Source organism: Zalophus californianus, chromosome 3, assembly GCF_009762305.2.
Source record: "Zalophus californianus isolate mZalCal1 chromosome 3, mZalCal1.pri.v2, whole genome shotgun sequence".
NCBI classification, from domain to species: Eukaryota; Metazoa; Chordata; class Mammalia; order Carnivora; family Otariidae; genus Zalophus; species Zalophus californianus.
In genome coordinates this window covers 176,256,973-176,276,013 of record NC_045597.1, presented here as the reverse complement: position 1 = coordinate 176,276,013, position 19,041 = coordinate 176,256,973, and the positions used below count along the sequence as shown (strand labels likewise).

Below are 19,041 nucleotides of genomic sequence, written 5' to 3'. Positions count from 1 at the left end.
TCTCGGTTGGGGGAAGGGGCGAGGGGAAACGCCAGAGAAAACCATAGAGTATCCCGTCAGCCGACGAGGGGAAGAGAGAGCGGCCTCCACCGGCCCCGAAGTCCTAGAGGTGGCTGGGCCGGAGGCGGTCGCACAAAGGGAGTCCCGGGAGGCCGCTCCAGCCCGTGGCGGACCATAGAGACTCGGCTCCCGCCCGCCCTGGGCCGGGAGGTGAGTGAGCAGCTGCCGGGCGGGAAGTAGTAGTGGGTGCGTGTGGAGCGGGCCGCAGGCAAAAGTTTCTCGAGCCCCAGGATGAGGGTGGGCCTGGGCAGCGGGACCACTCGGGAGGAGGTGCTGAAGGGAGCACGCCGACGATCGGGGCCCCGGCGCATCACAGCAGCAGTCCCGGTGCCCCAGCCGCGTCACTGCCCTGGACCCCGCCCGGTTACCCGCTGCCTCTCCTCAGGACCGTAATCATGACGATGCGCCATCCCAAGCTTTGCAGGTTACAAAAACGCCTTTCCCATTTGCTGGCTTTTGTGATTCTCGCTCCCGCCCAACGATGTGGACGCTGTCATCACCTCCACTTTACAGATAGGAAAGCTGAGGCCCTGGGAAGCGAGGTGACTGTGTCTGTCTGAGGCTACGCGGTGAGTCAGAGCCCAAAGGCAGGTGAAATCCCGGGTGCCTCGGGTCTCATTCTTTCCGCAGGCCCTCTCTCCACCTTAGTTTGTCCTTTCTCTTCCTTAATGCCTCTGCCCCAAAGATATGCTCATTTCTCCTCTTGTGACTACCTGTTTCCCACCTCACCCGCCTTCCAGCGGCTGACGGTTCAGGTTCTCCATCTAGAAGGACCTAGTCCTCGGCTCCCCGCAGAGCGGTGATAATATTCAGTAAGTGAAGGCTGTGGTTTCCAGAGAACCCTCTGACCGTGGAAGTGCACTTCCCAGCTCCCTTCCCCTGAGCCGAGGTTTTGAGTTGCAGGGTTTTCACTTGCAACCTGATTTCCTAGCACTAAGCCCTCACTCAACGGGCATGACTCAATTTCGTGAAGCTATTACCGTCATTCTTATACATTACTAATTATTCAGCTTCAGCTAATTTTAGCCCTGTAAACAGGATATGCAGTTTAGTTGCCATTCATTTCTTGATTGTGTTCTAGTGTTTTCAATATGAGGCCATAGTCAATGAGTTTGATATTTCTCTGGGTGGGTTACTTTATACCTAAGGAACCACTGGTTTGTTATCTTTGTAGAAATCTAGCTTTCCTCTGATGCATCTCCGTGTCAGCAGTTCTTCACTAGAATCTCATCCGTCTGACTTGCGAAGATTGTTGTGGTTTGTGTTCAGTGAAGTGATATTGTCAGTCAATTCCACTCAGAAAGCTCCAAGTCTAGGGAGGGAGACTGATAGGTAACAACGGTGTGGTGTGACAGAGTTTCTGGCAGAGCTAGGTACAAGGTGCCAGTGGGACCCCAGAGAGAGTAACTTCTATAAACAGTGTCAAGAAACCATAGCCAAAGTGACCTTTGTGCAGATTCTTAAAGGATGGGAGTTGATTAGCCAGATGAGAGAGATGGAGAAGGGGAAAAGGCCCATCAGGTTGGGGGGGGGCATGTGTGAAGGTATGGGAGCAAAAGAGGATGTGGTGAGCCTGGGGTGTGGCAGCTCATTGATATGGCTGGGTCAGAGGTCTATTAAGGGGAGAAGTGGAAGATGAGTCTGGAGAGGTCAGCAGGGTCAGATCCTGAAGGAAGGGCCTTAGACCCATACTAAGGAACAGTGAAATTATAGTATGTTAGGAGGGGAAGGGACCTCTGAGATCCCTTGGCCCCAGTTTTGGTGCAGATAAGAAAACTGAGGCCCAGATTGCTTAACGATTTCACCAAGGTCACTTAGCTCCAAGAAACATAACCTTCAGTCTTTAATATATTGGCCAAAACTTGTTGGCTCTCTCCTAATGCTGATCCCTATTAGCATCTATATACTTTTTGTTCTGAACATTGTTGTAAAAAGACTTCTAGGTTAGCTAGGTATGGCGTGTTGCCATGCAAGGAAATGCCTAAGTGGGCAGACACTGGGCCGTGCCCCCACACCAACAGGGAAGAAAGTGAGATTTCTAACTCTGTTTTGTTTGGGTTCTCTTCCATTGGCTTTTCAGCACATAAGGAGACCACAGAACACCAGTCAGTGGTGATGACAGACTCCGTGTTGGACTCACAGCCAACCAGCAACACTGGGGAGATGGATGGACTGTGCCCTGAGCTATTGCTGATCCCCCCATCTCTCTCTAACCGTGGGATCCTGGAGCCCGTCCAGAGCCCCTGTCCTGCTGGGAACCCCACACCTTTGCCTGCTGACCCAGGCTGTCTACTGGTAGAGGCCACGGCAACTGAAGAGGACACAGGGAACATGGAGATCATTGTGGAAGCAGTAGCTGGAAACCTGTCCCCAGGTGCTCCTGGAGAGACCCCAGGTACCAACCCAATCACTAGCAGGCCACTGGGACAATCAGCCCTGAGGGTTTCTCTGTGCTATTTTTGACCCTTCTGTATAAATAATGATGAGAACACAAGGTAGCATCTTATTTTTATTCTTAGAGATGTTGTCATTTGGTTTGCAGTTGGTGAATGTTGATTGAAGGCTGGCAAGGTGGTTCACAACCTGGTACCAAGCTCTTGGCAGAGTCTCTCCGTGCAAGGACTTCATGTCTGCTAGGCAGGAATCCAGAAGGGAAGACCTTTTTGACACCTCCACCCAATCCTTACTCCTATAGCATATCGACCCTCCCACTCGGGAACTGCAGCCAGGGATTAGGCAAAAGGCCCAGTGTCTCCACCACCCTGGGCTTGGCAGGGCTTCCCGGAGGTAATCCGGTATTTCCTTGCCCTAGTTTCTTATGTGTAACATCCGTAACTCATCCAAGGCATGTTGTCAAGAGTGGGAGTTGAGCATTTATATTTGTGCTAGAAAAAAGATTCTCCCCTTTATTCTTCCCATATCTACAACTTCTTATTTTTAGATGACTTCCCCGTTTGTTAACTGCCATCCTCCGGCTACAGTTGTCACAACTTGCCTTGGCAGTGTAGTATAGTGACAACAAATCCTGGGAAAGATTAGCTAATTTGATCATAGAGTGTTTCTAAGCTTCTGTGTGGTAAAGCAAATAAAGAAAGAACAAACATGGGAAAAATATTTGCGATACAGACGAGATCGGGCGCGTTCAGGGTGGTATGGCCATAGACAACATTTGCAATACATAAGGAAGAGTTATTCTCTTTAATTTTTTGTGAAGATTATTTATTTATTTATTTTAGAGAGAGATAGCAAGAACAGAGCAGGAGGGTGGGGCAGAGAGAGAGAAGCAGGCTCTCTACTGAGCGGGGAGCCTGATGCAGGGCTCCATCCAAAGACCTCCAGATCATGACCTGAGCTGAAGCTCAACCGACTGAGCCACCCAGGCACCCCGAGTTAATCTCTTTGAAATTCAAAGAGCTCCATAATAAGAAAAAGAAAGGGTGTTTTGTTTTGGGGGTTTTTTTTTTTTGAAAGGGAAAAAGAAACCTACACGCAATTCACTAAAGAAGAATAAATAGTTAATAACCGTAAGAATGCGTAATCTCACTAACACACAAATAAATTCTAGTTAAAAATAATTACGAGGGGTGCTTGACTGGCTCAGTTGGAAGAGCATGTGACTTTTTTTTTTTTAAGATTTTATTTATTTATTTTTGCAAGAGAGAGCACACAAGCAGGGAGGAGGGGCAGAGGCAGAGGGAGAAGTAGACTCCCTGCTGAGCGAGGAGCCCGATATGGGACTCAATCCCAGGACCCTGGGATCATAACCCGAGCTGAAGGCAGACACTTAACTGACTAAGCCACCCAGGCACCCGAGCATGTGACTCTTGATGTCAGGGTTGTGAGTTCAAGCCCCATGTTGGATGTAGAGATTACTAAAAAAAAACTTAAAAAAAATAATAATAATTATGATATGCCACTGTTGTTTCTCAACTTTGGCAAAAATTAAGCATTTTTTATAATATCTAGTGTTGGTGGGAAAACAGATACTGTCTTATAGCTTACAGAGAGTATAAATTTAGCATAATCTTTTGAAGATCAATTTATCTACGTAACAGATTTGAAAATATGCATACTCTGACCCAGTAATTCCATTTCCTAGGGCTCTGTCCTCTAGAAAGTGCTCACACGCATGCACAAGAATACAGGGGTAAGGATGTCTAGAGCCGCTTTATTTACAAGGGTTGCAAATAACCCAAATGTCCATCAGTAAAGGCAAGACCTCATTTTGACCTGTTCATGCTTGGAAGTACTATGAGCTGGACAAAAAACTATTAGATCTGAAGGTACGCATAGAAGAAAGTATCTGATCTATAGCAAGTTGGCCGGGGGAAGCAAATTGCAGAGAAATGACTCAGAAAGGTCTAAAACAATATAGACCAAATTGTGTGTTAAGGGTGGGGTTGGTTATTCTTTCTGTAGGTACATCCATGTCATTTGAATTGTTGCACTGAATTTTTCTTTAAACAAAGAAATGATAAAGAAAAAAAGAACCACCAGAGTAGACATGGCACAAACCTGGGCTGGGGTCTTAACAAGTGCAACAGCCTTCACCTCCCAGAACTCTGGGTCCCTCTTCTCATAGGGCAGCTAGAAGACCAAGTGCGTGTTTCCTAAGCCTTTCTTTATCAAGGTCCTGCCCATTGCTTAAGAAATGACCGTGATTACCGTGAACATGATTTGGGTCTTTTGAAAACAGATGTTCTCCATTTTAGGAATTACTGTGCCTTTGAAAAAAATCTCTTTACAGAATGTAAAAAGTAACACTTTGTCATGTAAACTGCAGATATTATCCCCAGATTGTCATTTTCTTCTTTTGAAATCTCCTAATTTTTCCTGTGGGCAAAACGTATTGCCTTTTCTTAATGCTTTCTGGATTTGGTTACTGCTTATTGTATTCATTTAGCAAATGTTTATTAAATACCCGTTTTATGCCAAATATTGTGCTTCCTACTGGGAACCCAGGTACGTGTGCAAATAGACTGTCCCTGACCTATGGGGCTTACACTCCGGGTATAAGACTTAAGGTCCATCTCCATTCCACCAACATTAAAAGATTCACCTACGTTTTCTACTAGAAGCTAATGCCTGTGAGTCTCGTTCTGTCTGATTCCGTGCCTCTGTCGGTCCTCTGCCTGCAGGTGTCCTGGTAAAGGTGGTGGAGGTGTACTTCTGTGAGCGCTGTGAGCAGAGCTTCGCAGAGCCCGCTCTGCTGGCCCTGCACCAGTGCACCGAGACCCTTATACAGCCTCTGCCGGACCTCTCTGGCCCTCCATGCTCTGTAGAGCTGACCCCCAGCAACCTCCCTCTCTCTGGCCCTCCGCAGGGCCAGGGTCCACCAGATAGCCCCCTGCCGTGCCCTGTGTGTAGACAGGAGTTTGGCCAACCCCAGGCCCTGAAGAGCCACTTCAAGAGTCACCGGGGCACTCCTGACACCTTCCCCTGCCCGGAGTCTGGCTGTGCGTTCTCGGCAGAAGATCGCAAGGGTCTGCAGCACCACCTGAGGCTGGCCCACACCGCAGTTCCTGTGCCGTGTTCTTTCCGGGGCTGCCCCCTGCTCTTTGGGAGCCAGCAGGGCATGGAGCTGCACCGGCAGGCCCATTACCCTTTCCACTGCAACCACTGCAGCTTCATGGGCTCCAACGTCAAGCTCTTCCGGCAGCATCAGCGGAACCATGGGGCCAGGACGCAGGGAGAACTGTCTGCCCAGCAGAGTCCTCCATCCCAGGAGCTGCTGCCAGGTATGAGGCCAGGGTCCAGCAGTCCCTTGCCTGGAACGCGGCCATGGTCAGTCCTGTAGGAGAGGCAGTTGGTTCTGGTACCATGAACGTGTGCATGAATGCAAGGGACTCTGGAGCAGTGGTTCAGGAGGGCAGAATTACTGATAGACATGGGAAGGCCTCTCAAAACCTTGCGCCAGTCAGAATATATGAGACAAAAAGGAAGTCTTTGTCCATGACAATGAGTGAAATTTGGCTTTGGCAACACTGTGGCTTTGAAGTTACTTGATGACTATTCTTTTTTGATTCATTTCAGAACTTTCTGAGGGCAAAAGCTAAAATGTTGTCAGCGGCTATAGCCACTGTAGACTTCCTTTTAGAGCAAGTGGGATGGGGCCAGAGAAGCTGGAGTTATTTTAAAAAGAAGCCTTCAATGAGGGGTGGCACTTCACTGAATCTTACTCCTCTTGGTCTCAAAAAGAAGGCATGGGATGAATAGAGGAGGAGGAGGAAGAAATAGGCCGGGAGAGGCCAGGATTCTGCTGAGAGACCTAGGCTTGCTAAGACTGGTTGGTGCTGTGTTCCCAAAGAGAAGACCCCTCTTTCCTGGGAAATAGTTCTACGTCTTTGCCTTATTGAAGCAACTGCCTCTGGAGAGGTAGAAGCGATGAATTGGAGGGGACAGGGTGTGACCCTGAATTGCTGAGTTAGGCTTCCCAGTAGAGCAGTTTAGAGGTCAGGCTATGTTCACCTCACTGGGCCACCGACCATTAGCCCTGGGAACCCGAGCGAGGGAAGTGCAGTCTACCCATTCTGTACCTTCCAGCCGCCTTCCCCCCCCTGCAGTGATCTCAAAGCCCTTGCCTTCAAGGGGTCTGAGGATGGTGTTATCTGAGGTTTGATTTGCTTTAGGTTGGAGCATTAATGATAGCTTAGCTCCTGGTCTTCCTCTGTCTGCCTTGAGTGGTAATAAATGTATAGACCTCGAATCCAAGTGCAAGGTTCTCTTCCACTAAATGGGGATGGGGTGGTCCTGCCAGCCAGGAAGAGCAGCAGTACAAGCAGTCACTGCTGTCGTTGGCTCCTGTAGACATTCTCAAGTTTTATGTGTCTCCAGCTCCCAAACTGCCCCCTAGAGAGGGAGAGCCGTCAGAACGAGCAGATACGCCCTTGCCCAGGCAGGAGTCAGCGGACGAGGAGGACGTGGAGGAAGAAGAGGAGAGTGGGGCACTGAAGGACACCCAGAAAGCCCTGGAGAAAGGCCAGGGGGCTCAGCAGTTAGAAGGTAATGATGTGGGCCGCCTGGGTGGCTCAGTCGTTAAGCGACTGCCTACGGCTCAGGTCATGATCCCAGGGTCCTGGGATCGAGCCCCGCATCGGGCTCCCTGCTCTGCGGGAAGCCTGCTTCTCCCTCTCCCACTCCCCCTGCTTGTGTTCCCTCTCTCGCTGTGTCTCTGTCAAATAAATAAATAAAATCTTAAAAAAAAAAAAGTAATGACGTGGTTAGGCTTGAACCTCTTGGTGGTGGGGAGGAATGGATCGTGGCTCTGGGCTTTCGTTTATAGTCTTTTGTTCTTAACCTTACACTTTGATTTGCCTAGTGGGGAAATGATAAATGGGTAAAGACTGTAGAAACAGAGTAGGGGTCAATAAGAGTTTGCTCTCCTGGGCTGGTTTTCTTCAGGCAGAAAACTCTTTTGCAAGGAAGGAGAGGGTGATATTCATCATATAAAAGTGCGAGAGGTTATTGGTCAGCAGGCTGTCTTGTCTGGCATTGGGCCCACGAAGATTTTATTTCTGAACCCTTGCTTCCCGGTTTTCCAGCTCACTAGAACATTTGAAACCCATCCATCCCACAAGGGAGCACGTTTACTGTCAAGTGAATAGAAAAGATCTGATTTGTATTTATGACCAGTTCTCTACGATCTAGAACTCAGTGAACCAGTGTTTAGAAGCAGGAGTACTTGACCTTCTTCTCTTCCCTTCTACACACCCTGTGGGTTTCTTTTCCTTCCAACCAACCCTGCTGGTCCCGCTGCATACTCCCGTGAATGAGGGCAGGAAGAACGAGAATGCTTCATCCAGATTATTCTCGTGAGCACCTCTAGACATAGGCTTAGGAACAGTAGGTGGCTGGGTAAAGCACTTCAGATGGGCCCACAACAAGGTCAGAGAAACCCTTGTGATTTTGCTTCTTCCAGTACTTGAATTTCTCATCTCTTTTTTGAGACGACACTGTTTGAGATGCTGTTGTTAGGTTTCCTGCAGAGAAAAGGGAAAGGCCACGTAATATTGCATCTGGGCAAATGGTGGTTCTCCCGTTATCTGGGCAGCCCCCGCCCTCACACAATCTCTCTGTCAACCCTCTCTACCTTTCCCTCTCCCAGGGGATGTGGCTTCTGGCACCGAGTCCCTCTTCAAGACCCACATGTGCCCAGAATGCAAGCGCTGCTTCAAGAAGCGGACGCACCTGGTGGAGCACCTGCATCTCCACTTCCCAGACCCCAGCCTCCAGTGCCCCAACTGCCAGAAGTTCTTCACCAGTAAGAGCAAGCTCAAGACCCATCTGCTGCGGGAGCTGGGCCAGAAGGCCCACCACTGCCCTCTGTGCCATTACAGTGCGGTGGAGAGGAATGCGCTCAACCGCCACATGGCTAGCATGCACGAGGACATTTCCAACCTCTACTCGGACACCTATGCCTGTCCTGTGTGCCGGGAGGAGTTCCGCCTCAGCCAGGCCCTGAAGGAGCACCTCAAGAGCCACACGGCAGCAGCCGCCGCGGGGCCCTTGCCCCTTCGCTGCTTTCAGGAGGGCTGCAGCTACGCGGCCCCCGACCGCAAGGCCTTTGTCAAGCACCTGAAGGAGACCCACGGCGCGCGGGCCGTGGAGTGCCGCCACCACTCTTGCCCCCTGCTCTTCGCCACGGCCGAGGCCATGGAGGCGCACCACAAAAGCCACTACGCCTTCCACTGCCCGCACTGTGACTTTGCCTGCTCCAATAAGCACCTGTTCCGCAAACACAAGAAGCAGGGCCACCCGGGCAGCGAAGAGCTGCGGTGCACCTTCTGCCCCTTCGCCACCTTCAACCCCGTGGCCTACCAGGACCACGTGGGCAAGATGCACGCCCACGAGAAGATCCATCAGTGCCCCGAGTGCAACTTCGCCACTGCCCACAAGAGGGTGCTCATCCGCCACATGCTGCTGCACACTGGTGAGCTGCCTCCCGCCCCTACAGTAACCCCTATAGTCGCCCCTACCATAGCCCCTACAGTAACCCGACCATGATGCCGAAGACACACGAAGGGCTCTGCGTCCGTTGTTTTCTTTGACCCCGTGTTCCTAGAGCTAAATCTACCATTTGTAGTTTACAAAGGAGCCTTAAGTGGAGGGTCCCTGGGCTAGTAAAATGGTTAAGCTAGGATTGGAATCCAGGCAGTCTCCTCCCATGCTCTAACCACGGTGCCGCCCACCCTCAGGCAGGTTTGGAGGGGTCAGATACCTTCCTTGGTGATTCAGGTTTTCAGAACATGCAATGAGAGACTGGGGAGACTGAGCCATCCACACCCGGGAGAGCCTTGGCAGGCGACTCGGACTCTTAATTGGTTGCCAGCATTATACCAATGCTTTGACTGACAACCAAATTCAGCTTCCTGCTACAGCAGCATCCCATTTGTGATCTCTAGGCAAGCATCAGTGGGTTGACAAGACATTTTTTTTAAAAATCTCATCAAAGGGGCGCCTGGGTGGCTCAGTCGCTAAGCGTCTGCCTTCAGCTCAGGTCATGATCCCAGGGTCCTGGGATGGAGCCCCGCATCGGGCTCCCTGCTCGGCTGGAATTCTGCTTCTCCCTCTTCCACTCCCCCTGCTTGTGTTCCCTCTCTTGCTGTCTCTGTCAAATAAATAAAATCTTAAAAAAAAAAAAAAAATCTCATCAAAGACTCTAGTTTGGGAGGACAGCTTTTAGGCAGCTTGGGGCAAAGCCATTGTTCCCATTGAAGAGTTCATTTCTGTGCATGCTTTAGTCACCAGACCTCATTTTTCTGAGGCCCTTCATAAAATCTCCCATCTCTACAGTGCTCTAATAGTTTGCCGACTTCTTTCATATTATCTCATTTAATGTGTAATAACAGTCTTGCAAGGAAGGCAGGTAAAGGAGAGAAACTGAACATTTAAATGGCCCATTTCGGGATCACACAGCTAGTATTAGAACTGGAGCCAGAACACCATTTCGCTTGCCTTTACCACAGGGAAACGGGCTAAATGGGTAGGCAGGGATCACAGGGAAGGGTTCTGAAGGAGCGTGCCCCCTTAGTGCGAGCTCTTGCCCAACTCCACGGACAGCTCTTCCTTGTGTTCTTGCTGGGCACCACGGAGGACTTTGGGATGTCTCATTTAATCTTCTCACCAACCATCAGCAGTATTTTTGTTGCCCCCTCTTTGGAGGCAAGGAAACAGACTGGGAGGGGTTATATGGACCTGTCCAAGGCCACATAGTAGTAGTAAGCTGGGATCTGAACCACCACTTCCTAGCTCTGTGGTTTCCCTGTGCCTCAGCTTCTTTCTCTGTAAAATGGGGCAGTCCTAGCACCTGCCCTCATAGGGCTGTTGGGAAGAGTCAGCAAGAGGGGGCATTTTTTTTTTTTAAGATTTTATTTATTTGACAGCAAGAGAGCACAAGCAGGGGGAGTGGCAGGCAGAGGGAGAGGGAGAAGCAGACCTCCCACTGAGCAAGGAGCCCGATGCAGGACTTGATCCCAGAACCCTGGGATCATGACCTGAGCCGGAGGCAGAGGCTTAACCAACCGACTGAGCCACCCACATGCCCCAAAAGGGGGCATTTTTATAAAGTGCTCAAGGGCACTTTGTAATGCACATTCTGTACCTGTTAGCTATTAATATCTTTATTAATGGGTTGGACTCTAGAGTCCAAATTCTTAACCACTGTGTTGTATGGCCTAATTTTTTCTCCTCTTCTGCAAAACTGGAGGGAATTGTGGTAAGTGGAGCACTTGGCCATTAGTGCCAACAAGCTCCACAGCAAATCCAGGTAGACTTGCCAGCTGGTTGTGGAAAGCATGGTCTTCACTTGCCCCCCCGGCTTCCTCCGCATCGGAGCAGAGGAGAGGGCCGGGAAGAGCTTTTGCTCGTGCTCGGCATCACAGCAAGCTTGCGGGCGTGGGGGCGGTGGGGTGGGGTGGGGGATGGTCTGTGTGCTCACTCCATCTGCGTCTGACCCATGTTTCCGCCTCTTCCATCCCTACCCCCACTCGCACCCAAGGTGAGAAACCTCACAAGTGTGAGCTCTGCGACTTCACGTGCCGAGACGTGAGCTACCTGTCCAAGCACATGCTGACCCACTCCAACACCAAGGATTACATGTGCACCGAGTGTGGCTATGTCACCAAGTGGAAGCACTACCTCAGTGTGCACATGCGGAAACACGCGGGGGACCTCAGGTAGGAGCGCGCGCACCTCCCTCCCTAGCCCAGGAAGCTGACGCTAAGCCAGCGTCCTCTTGAGCTCAGCCTGCTCTCCTGGCCCCAGAGTGACTCCTCCCAGTGCCCCTCTCTGCCCCTCTCGTGTCTGCTCCATTGCCTGCAGCTGGCCTCTGTGCCTGTGGCCCAGTATGCACAGGGAGAGCTCCCTGGGCTCAGGGAAGGGAGCACAGACCCAGAGTCCAGGCCTAGACGTGAAGGTGGCCCTTGAGCTCTCACAGAGTCCGGGCCTGGGGAAGTCGGGAGACGGCACTTGCAACCCCAATCCCAGCCACGTTCCACATGCAGGCAAGCTCCCCTCCATGCTGGGGCACGGCTGGCCAGGGGGGTTCTCCTGAGCTTTCACGCCTCTGTGGGAGAACAGGATCTAGGCACAGACACCTGCCCCGTGGGGCCACAGCCCCGCAGCTCCTTCCGAGTCCACGGTGGGTGGCGGATTCATGCTGTCTTCCCTGTGGGGAGTAACGTAGAGTAGGGGTCGGAACACAAGCCCTGAAGCTGGGCTGTCAGCCCTTCACTTCCTTTGTAACCTGAGCAGGTTATTGACCTCTGTGCTTGAGTCCCCTCACTTGGAAGTAGATGCCGATGTCGGAGGGTAGCGGCAAAGAATCAGTTAGATGACACGAGTAGGACGCTGAGCATAGAGCCTCGTCCACAGGAAGTCCTTAGGGGCTGGTTACGGGAGATTTATCACAGCGACTTTGCCGCACCCCCCCCTTCCTCCTCACCAGATACCAGTGCAACCAGTGCTCCTATCGTTGCCACCGGGCCGATCAGCTGAGCAGCCACAAGCTGCGCCACCAGGGCAAGTCCCTGATGTGCGAGGTGTGTGCCTTCGCCTGCAAGCGGAAGTACGAGCTGCAGAAGCACATGGCCTCCCAGCACCACCCGGGCGCGCCGGCCCCGCTCTACCCCTGCCGCTACTGCAGCTACCAGAGCCGCCACAAGCAGGCGCTGCTGAGCCACGAGAACTGCAAGCACACCCGCCTGCGGGAGTTCCGCTGCGCCCTCTGTGACTACTGCACCTTCAGCAACACCACCCTCTTCTTCCACAAGCGCAAGGCCCACGGCTACGTGCCCGGCGACCAGGTGTGGCAGCTCCGCTATGGCGGCCAGGAGCCAGAGGGGCCCGGGCCGTGCCCGACCCCCCCACCCGACTCCGAGCCCCCGGGCCAGCCACCCGCCCAGCCTGTGGGGCCAGACGGTGACCCTGGGCCCGTGGTGGAGCCCCCCTTGGACGCGGCGCCGCCGGAGACCAGTGAGGAGGAGAGCGCGGGGAGACGGGATGGCGGTGAGGCTCCGCAGGGGGACGAGCTGGTTGGCAGCCCCAGTCCGGCGGAGGTCGATGAGGCTGGCTGCACGCTACACCTAGAGGCCCTGGGGGTAGAGCTGGAACCTGTGGCCGAGCCACCCCTTGAGGAGATGGCTGAACCCGCCCCTGTGGCGTTCAGGCCCCTGGATGCCTCAGGGCCCCTGAGACTGGAAGGGCCAGAGGAAACTTTGACAGAGCTGTCTACCTTCGAAGGTGCCGCAACTTCTGGCTTGGGTGCCGAAGAAAAGCCCGTTCTGGAAAAGCCAGTCCCTGAGGCCCCCCGAAATGCCTCTTCCTCAGAGGAGCCTCCTGACAGCTGGGCGGGAACCTTCAAGGCCGCTCTGGCCTCCGAGAGCGCCCCCCTCCCCCAGTTCCCTGAGTCAGAGTCCTTACTCAGGGCCCTCCGGAGGCAGGACAAAGAGCAAGCCGAGGCTCTGGTGCTGGAGGGGCGGGTTCAGATGGTGGTGATCCAGGGAGAGGGGCGGGCCTTCCGCTGCCCACACTGCCCGTTCATTACCCGCCGGGAGAAGGCCCTGAGTGTGCACTCCAGGACGGGGTGCCAGGGCCGCCGAGAGCCCCTGCTGTGCCCCGAGTGCGGGGCCAGCTTCAAGCAGCAGCGCGGCCTTAGCACCCACCTGCTGAAGAAGTGCCCCGTTCTGCTCAGAAAGAACAAGGCTTTGCCCAGACCGGGTTCACCCCTCCCTCCACATCCCCTGCCCCCAGGCACCCAGGTCTCCGAGGATGCAGAAGGTGGGAAGCCCCCACCAGCACCGTTAGAAGTAGAGCTGGTGCTCCCCAAAGATGCTGCTCCTGCGCTTCCTAGGGAGCCCGAAGAAGTAGAGGAGCCTCCTGGCACGCTCTGCGTCTCCACAGCCCCTCCCGCGGGGAACGCCTCCCCCGCAGAGACCCCCGAGAAGTTCCACTTCGAGCAGGGCAAGTTTCACTGCAACTCGTGCTCGTTCCTGTGCTCTCGGCTCTCCTCCATCACCTCTCACGTGGCCGAAGGCTGCCGGGGGGGACGCGGCGGGGCAGCAAAGCGAGGGGCCTCCTTTCTGAGCAACGGGGACTCGGCCTCCGCGAACGGGGGGGGCACGGAGTGCAGCCCCGGCAGTGGGGACCCAGCTCTGGCTCCAAAGCAGAAGGGGGCTCGCTTCTCCTGCCCCACCTGTCCCTTCAGCTGCCAGCAGGAGCGGGCCCTGAGGACTCACCAGAGCCGGGGCTGCCCCCTCGAAGAGTCTGGAGAGCTGCAGTGCGGCCTCTGCTCTTTCAGCAGCCCCGCCGCCGCCGCCCTGAGGCTCCACCAGCAGCGGAGGCACCCCGCCGTCGCCGCCGCTGCCGCCGCCGCTGCGCCGGCCCGCCGGCCCCGGCCCCCGCTTCAGTGCGCCGACTGCGGCTTCACCTGCAAGCAGAGCCGCTGCCTGCAGCAGCACCGGCGCCTCAAGCACGAGGGGGTGAAGCCCCATCAGTGCCCCTTCTGTGACTTCTCCACCACCCGACGGTACCGGCTGGAGGCCCATCAGTCCCGACACACGGGTGTCGGCCGCATCCCCTGCAGCGCCTGCCCGCAGACGTTCGGTACCAACTCGAAACTCCGCCTGCACCGGCTGAGGGTCCATGACAAGACGCCCACCCACTTCTGCCCGCTCTGCGACTACAGCGGCTACCTGCGCCACGACATCACCCGCCACGTGAACAGCTGCCACCGGGGCACCCCCTCCTTCGCCTGCCCCCAGTGCGAGGCCCAGTTCAGCTCGGAGACGGCGCTCAAGCAGCACGCCCTGCGCCGCCACCCCGAGCCGCCGCCCGCCACGCCGGGCTCCCCCGCCGAGGCCGCCGCCGCCGCCACCGCCGGCCCCCTGCGCTGCGCGCGCTGCGGACTGCTATGCCCCAGCCCGGCCAGCCTGCGGGGGCACACGCGGAAGCAGCACCCGCGGCTGGAGTGCGGGGCCTGCCGGGAGGCCTTCCCCAGCCGGCCGGCCCTGGATGAGCACCGGCGGCGGCGGCACTTCAGCCACCGCTGCCAGCTGTGTGAGTTCGCCGCGCGGGAGCGCGCCGGCCTGGTCAAGCACTACCTGGAGCGGCACGAGGGGGAGGCGGCGGCGGCGGCAGGGGCGGGGGGCGGCGGCCAGCCCCCTCTGCGCTGCCCCTTTTGTGACTTCGCGTGCCGCCACCAGCTGGTGCTGGACCACCACGTGAAAGGGCACGGCGGCACCCGGCTCTACAAGTGCACCGACTGTGCCTACAGCACCAAGAACCGGCAGAAGATCACCTGGCACAGCCGCATCCACACGGGGGAGAAGCCCTACCGCTGTCACCTCTGTCCCTACGCCTGTGCTGACCCCTCCCGCCTCAAGGTAAGGCCGGGGGCCGCCGAGGGCACTCCCTGGGTTCTCTGATCCCGACTCCCGGTTATTAATTCGTTCTGGGACCTCCGGCAAGCCCCTTAATGCCACCAAGCCTCAGATTCCTCCCCTGTGACAGCGGGGCAGGGGATGGGGGGTTTCCTGGGGCGGTTGTGAAGGTGAAATTCCAGTATGCGTGCTTGGCCTGTGACAAAGGCATGTAGTAGTTCGGTGGTGATCTAGATGATCACGGCTAGCATTTATTGAGCACTTACTGCACGCTGGACGCTGTAATTTTAATTCTCACAAAACAGGAGATCTAGTTACCTTTGCTCTTTCTTATTTTATAGATTAATAGACTGAGAGTTAGGGGGTAAGCACCCAAAGGCACAGGGCGTAAGTGGAGAGCTGAGATAGGGTAGAGCGAGAGGTAGGCCCAGTGGGTTAGGGTGGCGTCAGAGTGGCCAGACCAGGCAGCCCGCTAGGTGACGGGAGCACCTCCGTTGAGGACCAAGGGTGCGCATTTTCTGGGCATACTCTGCTCTCCCCCCTTCCAGTACCACATGCGGATCCACAAGGAAGAACGGAAGTATCTGTGCCCTGACTGTGGCTACAAGTGCAAGTGGGTCAACCAGCTCAAGTACCACATGACCAAGCACACAGGTGAGTCTGTGGGGCACTTGTCGACGGGCCCAAGGGGGCCCCCCCAGCCCCCACTCCCTGGCACACCCAACCTCCCTGAGGTGGCGGATGCCCTTACTCAGATTCAGGGCACACATTAGGGGTAGAGGGGAGGCTGACTGGCCAGAATAGCTTCCCAACGCACTGAAGACCTATGAGAATCAGGAGAGAGGTGAGCCTGAGGGCCTGGACATGTGCACTTTGTAAAAGCTTCCCTGCTGACCGTGGCTCTAGGCCACCCACCCCCCAGTGAGAACCCCCCAACTTAAACATGTGACTGACAGAGGTCTGCTTAGTTCTGGCAGACACGATGGAACTATTTGGAGTAATGAGGAGAACATGGAAGGTTCACCTGTGTTAACTTCTTTTTTTCTCTTGGGTGTGGAGTCCATGAATTTTAGGTGCTCAGAAAACGGCTAATGATGGTGTGCCTGTATTATGCATAGGATGCCCTCGTGTCAAGGAAATAACCAGATGCATTTCAGGGCACTCTGCATCTGTGAGGGCCACCCTCTTGCCTCTACCCCTTCCTTCTTAAGCATTTTCTTTTACTTCTTGAGTTGAACAAAGAGTTCTATTTAAATGGATTCCCAAATTCCATGAGTACCCCATGATCAAAGGGGGGGTTGGAGTTTCCCGTTTGGAAACCCTATGATATCTGAGTGAGTATTCATTGCTATCAGGTGGCTACTCAGGGGTCCAGTTAGTTATCAGCGTCCATGGGGCACTCATTGTACACAAGGGGCTGTGTTGGGAGGAGGGCACAGAAACGTCAGACGGGGCTGGAGCGTTCCATAGATGCAGTCCTGAGTCAGCTTGCTGCCTGTGTCACGTCCCAGGATCTCAGTGACTCCTGGGCCCACTAAACGTTGCTCCGCCCTACCTTCGGCAGTAATTTTGTTCGTTGGCCCCGCCCCATCCTGTAGGACTGAAGCCATACCAGTGTCCCGAGTGTGAGTACTGTACCAACCGGGCCGACGCGCTGCGCGTGCACCAGGAGACACGGCACCGGGAGGCGCGGGCCTTCATGTGTGAGCAGTGCGGCAAGGCCTTCAAGACACGCTTCCTGCTGCGCACCCACCTCCGCAAGCACAGCGAGGCCAAACCCTACGTGTGCAATGTGTGCCACCGTGCTTTCCGCTGGGCCGCCGGCCTGCGCCATCACGCCCTCACCCACACCGACCGCCACCCCTTCTTCTGCCGCCTCTGCAGCTACAAGGCCAAGCAGAAGTTCCAGGTGGTGAAGCACGTGCGCCGGCACCACCCCGACCAGGCCGACCCCAACCAAGGAGTGGGCAAAGACCCCACCACCCCCACGGTGCACCTGCATGACGTGCAGCTGGAGGAGCCCAGCCCTCCTGCTCCCGCCGCGCCCCCAACCGGGCCCGAGGGCTGAGAGCCTGCCCGACCTCTTGGAGGGCGTGGTCTGAGACGTGCCAACTGGAAACAGAGCTCGCCTGCGGCTCAGGGGCCTAAGGAAGGGCTGGCTTCGAGGTGCCCGGGTGGCCGGAGGCCTCCAGGGACTCAGGCTGTAGTACTGTGACGTTGATGGCCATATACAAGAGTGACACGGACCACAAATTGATTTCTGGTTGGGGCACACTGTGTTTCTAACCCGTGAGTGCCCAAGTCCTTCATCGCTCCCCCAGAGTCCCTGGCTCTGCGACCTCGGTTTTACCTGTTCTCTCTTCCCCTTCCCCCTTGCTCTGTCAAGTCCACACAGTTGCAGCTAACTGCATGTGCTGTTGCGCCTCCCACTCTCTAAAGCATGTTAAACAGAATGGTTCCTGGCTTAGCGACGCGTCCACGTCCCTGACTGAACACGGCCAGGCTGTCCTGCCGGTCCGCCCTGGTTCCTTCTCAGACCTCTGCCTCCCCTTGGTCTCCTTTCATCTTCGCTGAGGGATTCCGAAACGTTCCCGGGTCTGCCTTCTCTCTCTGTCCTTGAGCCTGTCTTGGCCCTTTCCCTGCTCCTTATTTCTGAGCCCCTTGGTCTACCTGTAGACCCAAGAAGCCCTCCCTGCCCCTGGAAGCAGCTTTAATTCAGCCTCTATCAGCCTGGCTCGGCAGCTGCACGGGAGTTAAAGCACAAGACAGTGTGAAAGGCGTGGGACTTGGGGGAGACGGGGGGCCCAGGGAGAACCTCTAATCCAGAATTCTGTGAGTACCTCACGGTGACCGTATGCTTAATCACTGAAACTGGGACACACTGGGAAAATGAAGAAGGGTACTTTTAATCATTATATCGGGACAGTAGACATAAACCAGGACTATTCCAGGTGAACTCTCGGGAGGGCTTGGATCACATAACCCTTTGTCTCCTCCTTTTGCCCTTAGAGCCATATTTCTGTACCCTTCTATGTAGCACATGTGGGGGGGGGGGGCTGGAAACTTATTTTTCTACCCTTTCCCTGCCCCACCTGTCTTCCTCAAATGTCCCCCAACCTTCATATGTCCTTTTCTTGCCCAGCAACAGACCATACTCAAGCCAAACTGGGTAGAAAAGCTCTATTTATACAGGTGGCGCCAAGAGAGAGCAATCCAGTGGGGACTCAGGGTTATGCAGTGTTCTCCTGAATGTCACAGTATGGTCTTAGGGTACGGTGTCCTTCCCCACCCTTTGCCTGGGGAGCCTTGAGGCTTGATTGATCTTTTCCTTGGCTCTGGGCTTAGAGGAAGTTAGGGTGGAGGGGATGATGCCTCTTTGTGTCCTTCTGCTCCAAGCCCCTCTCTGGGTTGCAGCCAGCCTTTGAGCCAGGGTTGATGAGAGAGATTAGTCCTAGATCTGTGTAGGGGATTGAGCCTATGGCAAGAGAAAGGAAGGAAGTCCAGTATAGAGTATGTGAAGGAAGGGGGTAGAAATGATACCACAGACTTGTAAAAACGAAGAAGGGGAAGAGAGAGAGTGAAAAATCAGGTCCTAGATTGGCTTGTTAGGAAGGGTGAGGTAATTTTGTGCTTAGGAATGCACAATCCAAAACTTGATTCTTACCACCCCGGTTTGCTTTCTGGAGCATCCTTCCAGGTTGTTCTTACCACCTCAGGCCAGTGCACCCACCCTTCCCAGGAAGTGCCCACCTTAGGATTCATCCCCCTCCAACCCTTCCCGGATGCTGATATGCACGAAGATGGAAGCTGGATGGAGGCTGATGCCGTCCTTGGAGAGCAGGTGTATGTGGCGGTAGCCTGGAGAGGGGCAGGAGGAGGGCATTAGAAGGACAGCCAGAGCCCGGGTGGCGTTGGCCAGGGGTCGAAGGACTGGCCCACCTTGCTGCATGCAGGTCCAAGGCACTGTGTACTGCCCGATAAATTCATTTCGGGACTTCCGGTTGTAATCCTTGACCACAAAACGCAGCAGGGCCAGTTCGGGCACCAGGACCCGGAAGCTTAGCGTCTGCCCCCAATATGGATTAAAACCTGAGGTGGGGGTGAG

At 54.8% G+C, this 19,041-nt stretch overlaps 2 protein-coding genes across 8 annotated transcripts in view; one reads left to right on the top strand and one right to left on the bottom strand.

Moving 5' to 3' along the window:
* Positions 1–4: 4 nt before the first annotated feature.
* On the top strand, positions 5–18,257 carry ZNF142 (zinc finger protein 142). 4 transcript variants are annotated; one of them, XM_027588906.2, is made up of 9 exons: positions 5–484; positions 2,141–2,455; positions 5,199–5,798; positions 6,895–7,062; positions 8,165–8,989; positions 11,057–11,234; positions 12,005–14,939; positions 15,485–15,590; positions 16,535–18,257. In XM_027588906.2, the coding sequence occupies exons 2-9, from the start codon at positions 2,176–2,178 to the stop codon at positions 17,002–17,004; spliced, it is 5,562 nt and encodes a 1,853-aa protein (XP_027444707.1). In that variant the 5' UTR covers positions 5–484; positions 2,141–2,175; the 3' UTR covers positions 17,005–18,257. The 4 variants fall into 4 exon arrangements, with proteins under 4 accessions (XP_027444707.1, XP_027444708.1, XP_027444706.1 ...); XM_027588907.2 differs by having other exon boundaries at positions 6–210; XM_027588905.2 differs by having other exon boundaries at positions 6–629.
* The window catches only part of PLCD4 (phospholipase C delta 4), a 19,360-nt gene continuing 18,557 nt past the window's right edge, over positions 18,239–19,041 (bottom strand). For 2 of the 4 annotated variants that reach the window (XM_035726602.1, XM_027588911.2), the window contains 2 exons: positions 18,876–19,025; positions 18,278–18,794 (listed from right to left, as the gene is read on the bottom strand). In XM_035726602.1, coding sequence (XP_035582495.1) covers positions 18,688–18,794; positions 18,876–19,025 — 257 coding nt within the window. In that variant the 3' untranslated portion in view covers positions 18,278–18,687. Of the gene's footprint in view, positions 19,026–19,041 lie in introns of all 4 variants that reach the window. The other 2 variants (XM_027588910.2, XM_027588909.2) reach the window with 2 other exon arrangements.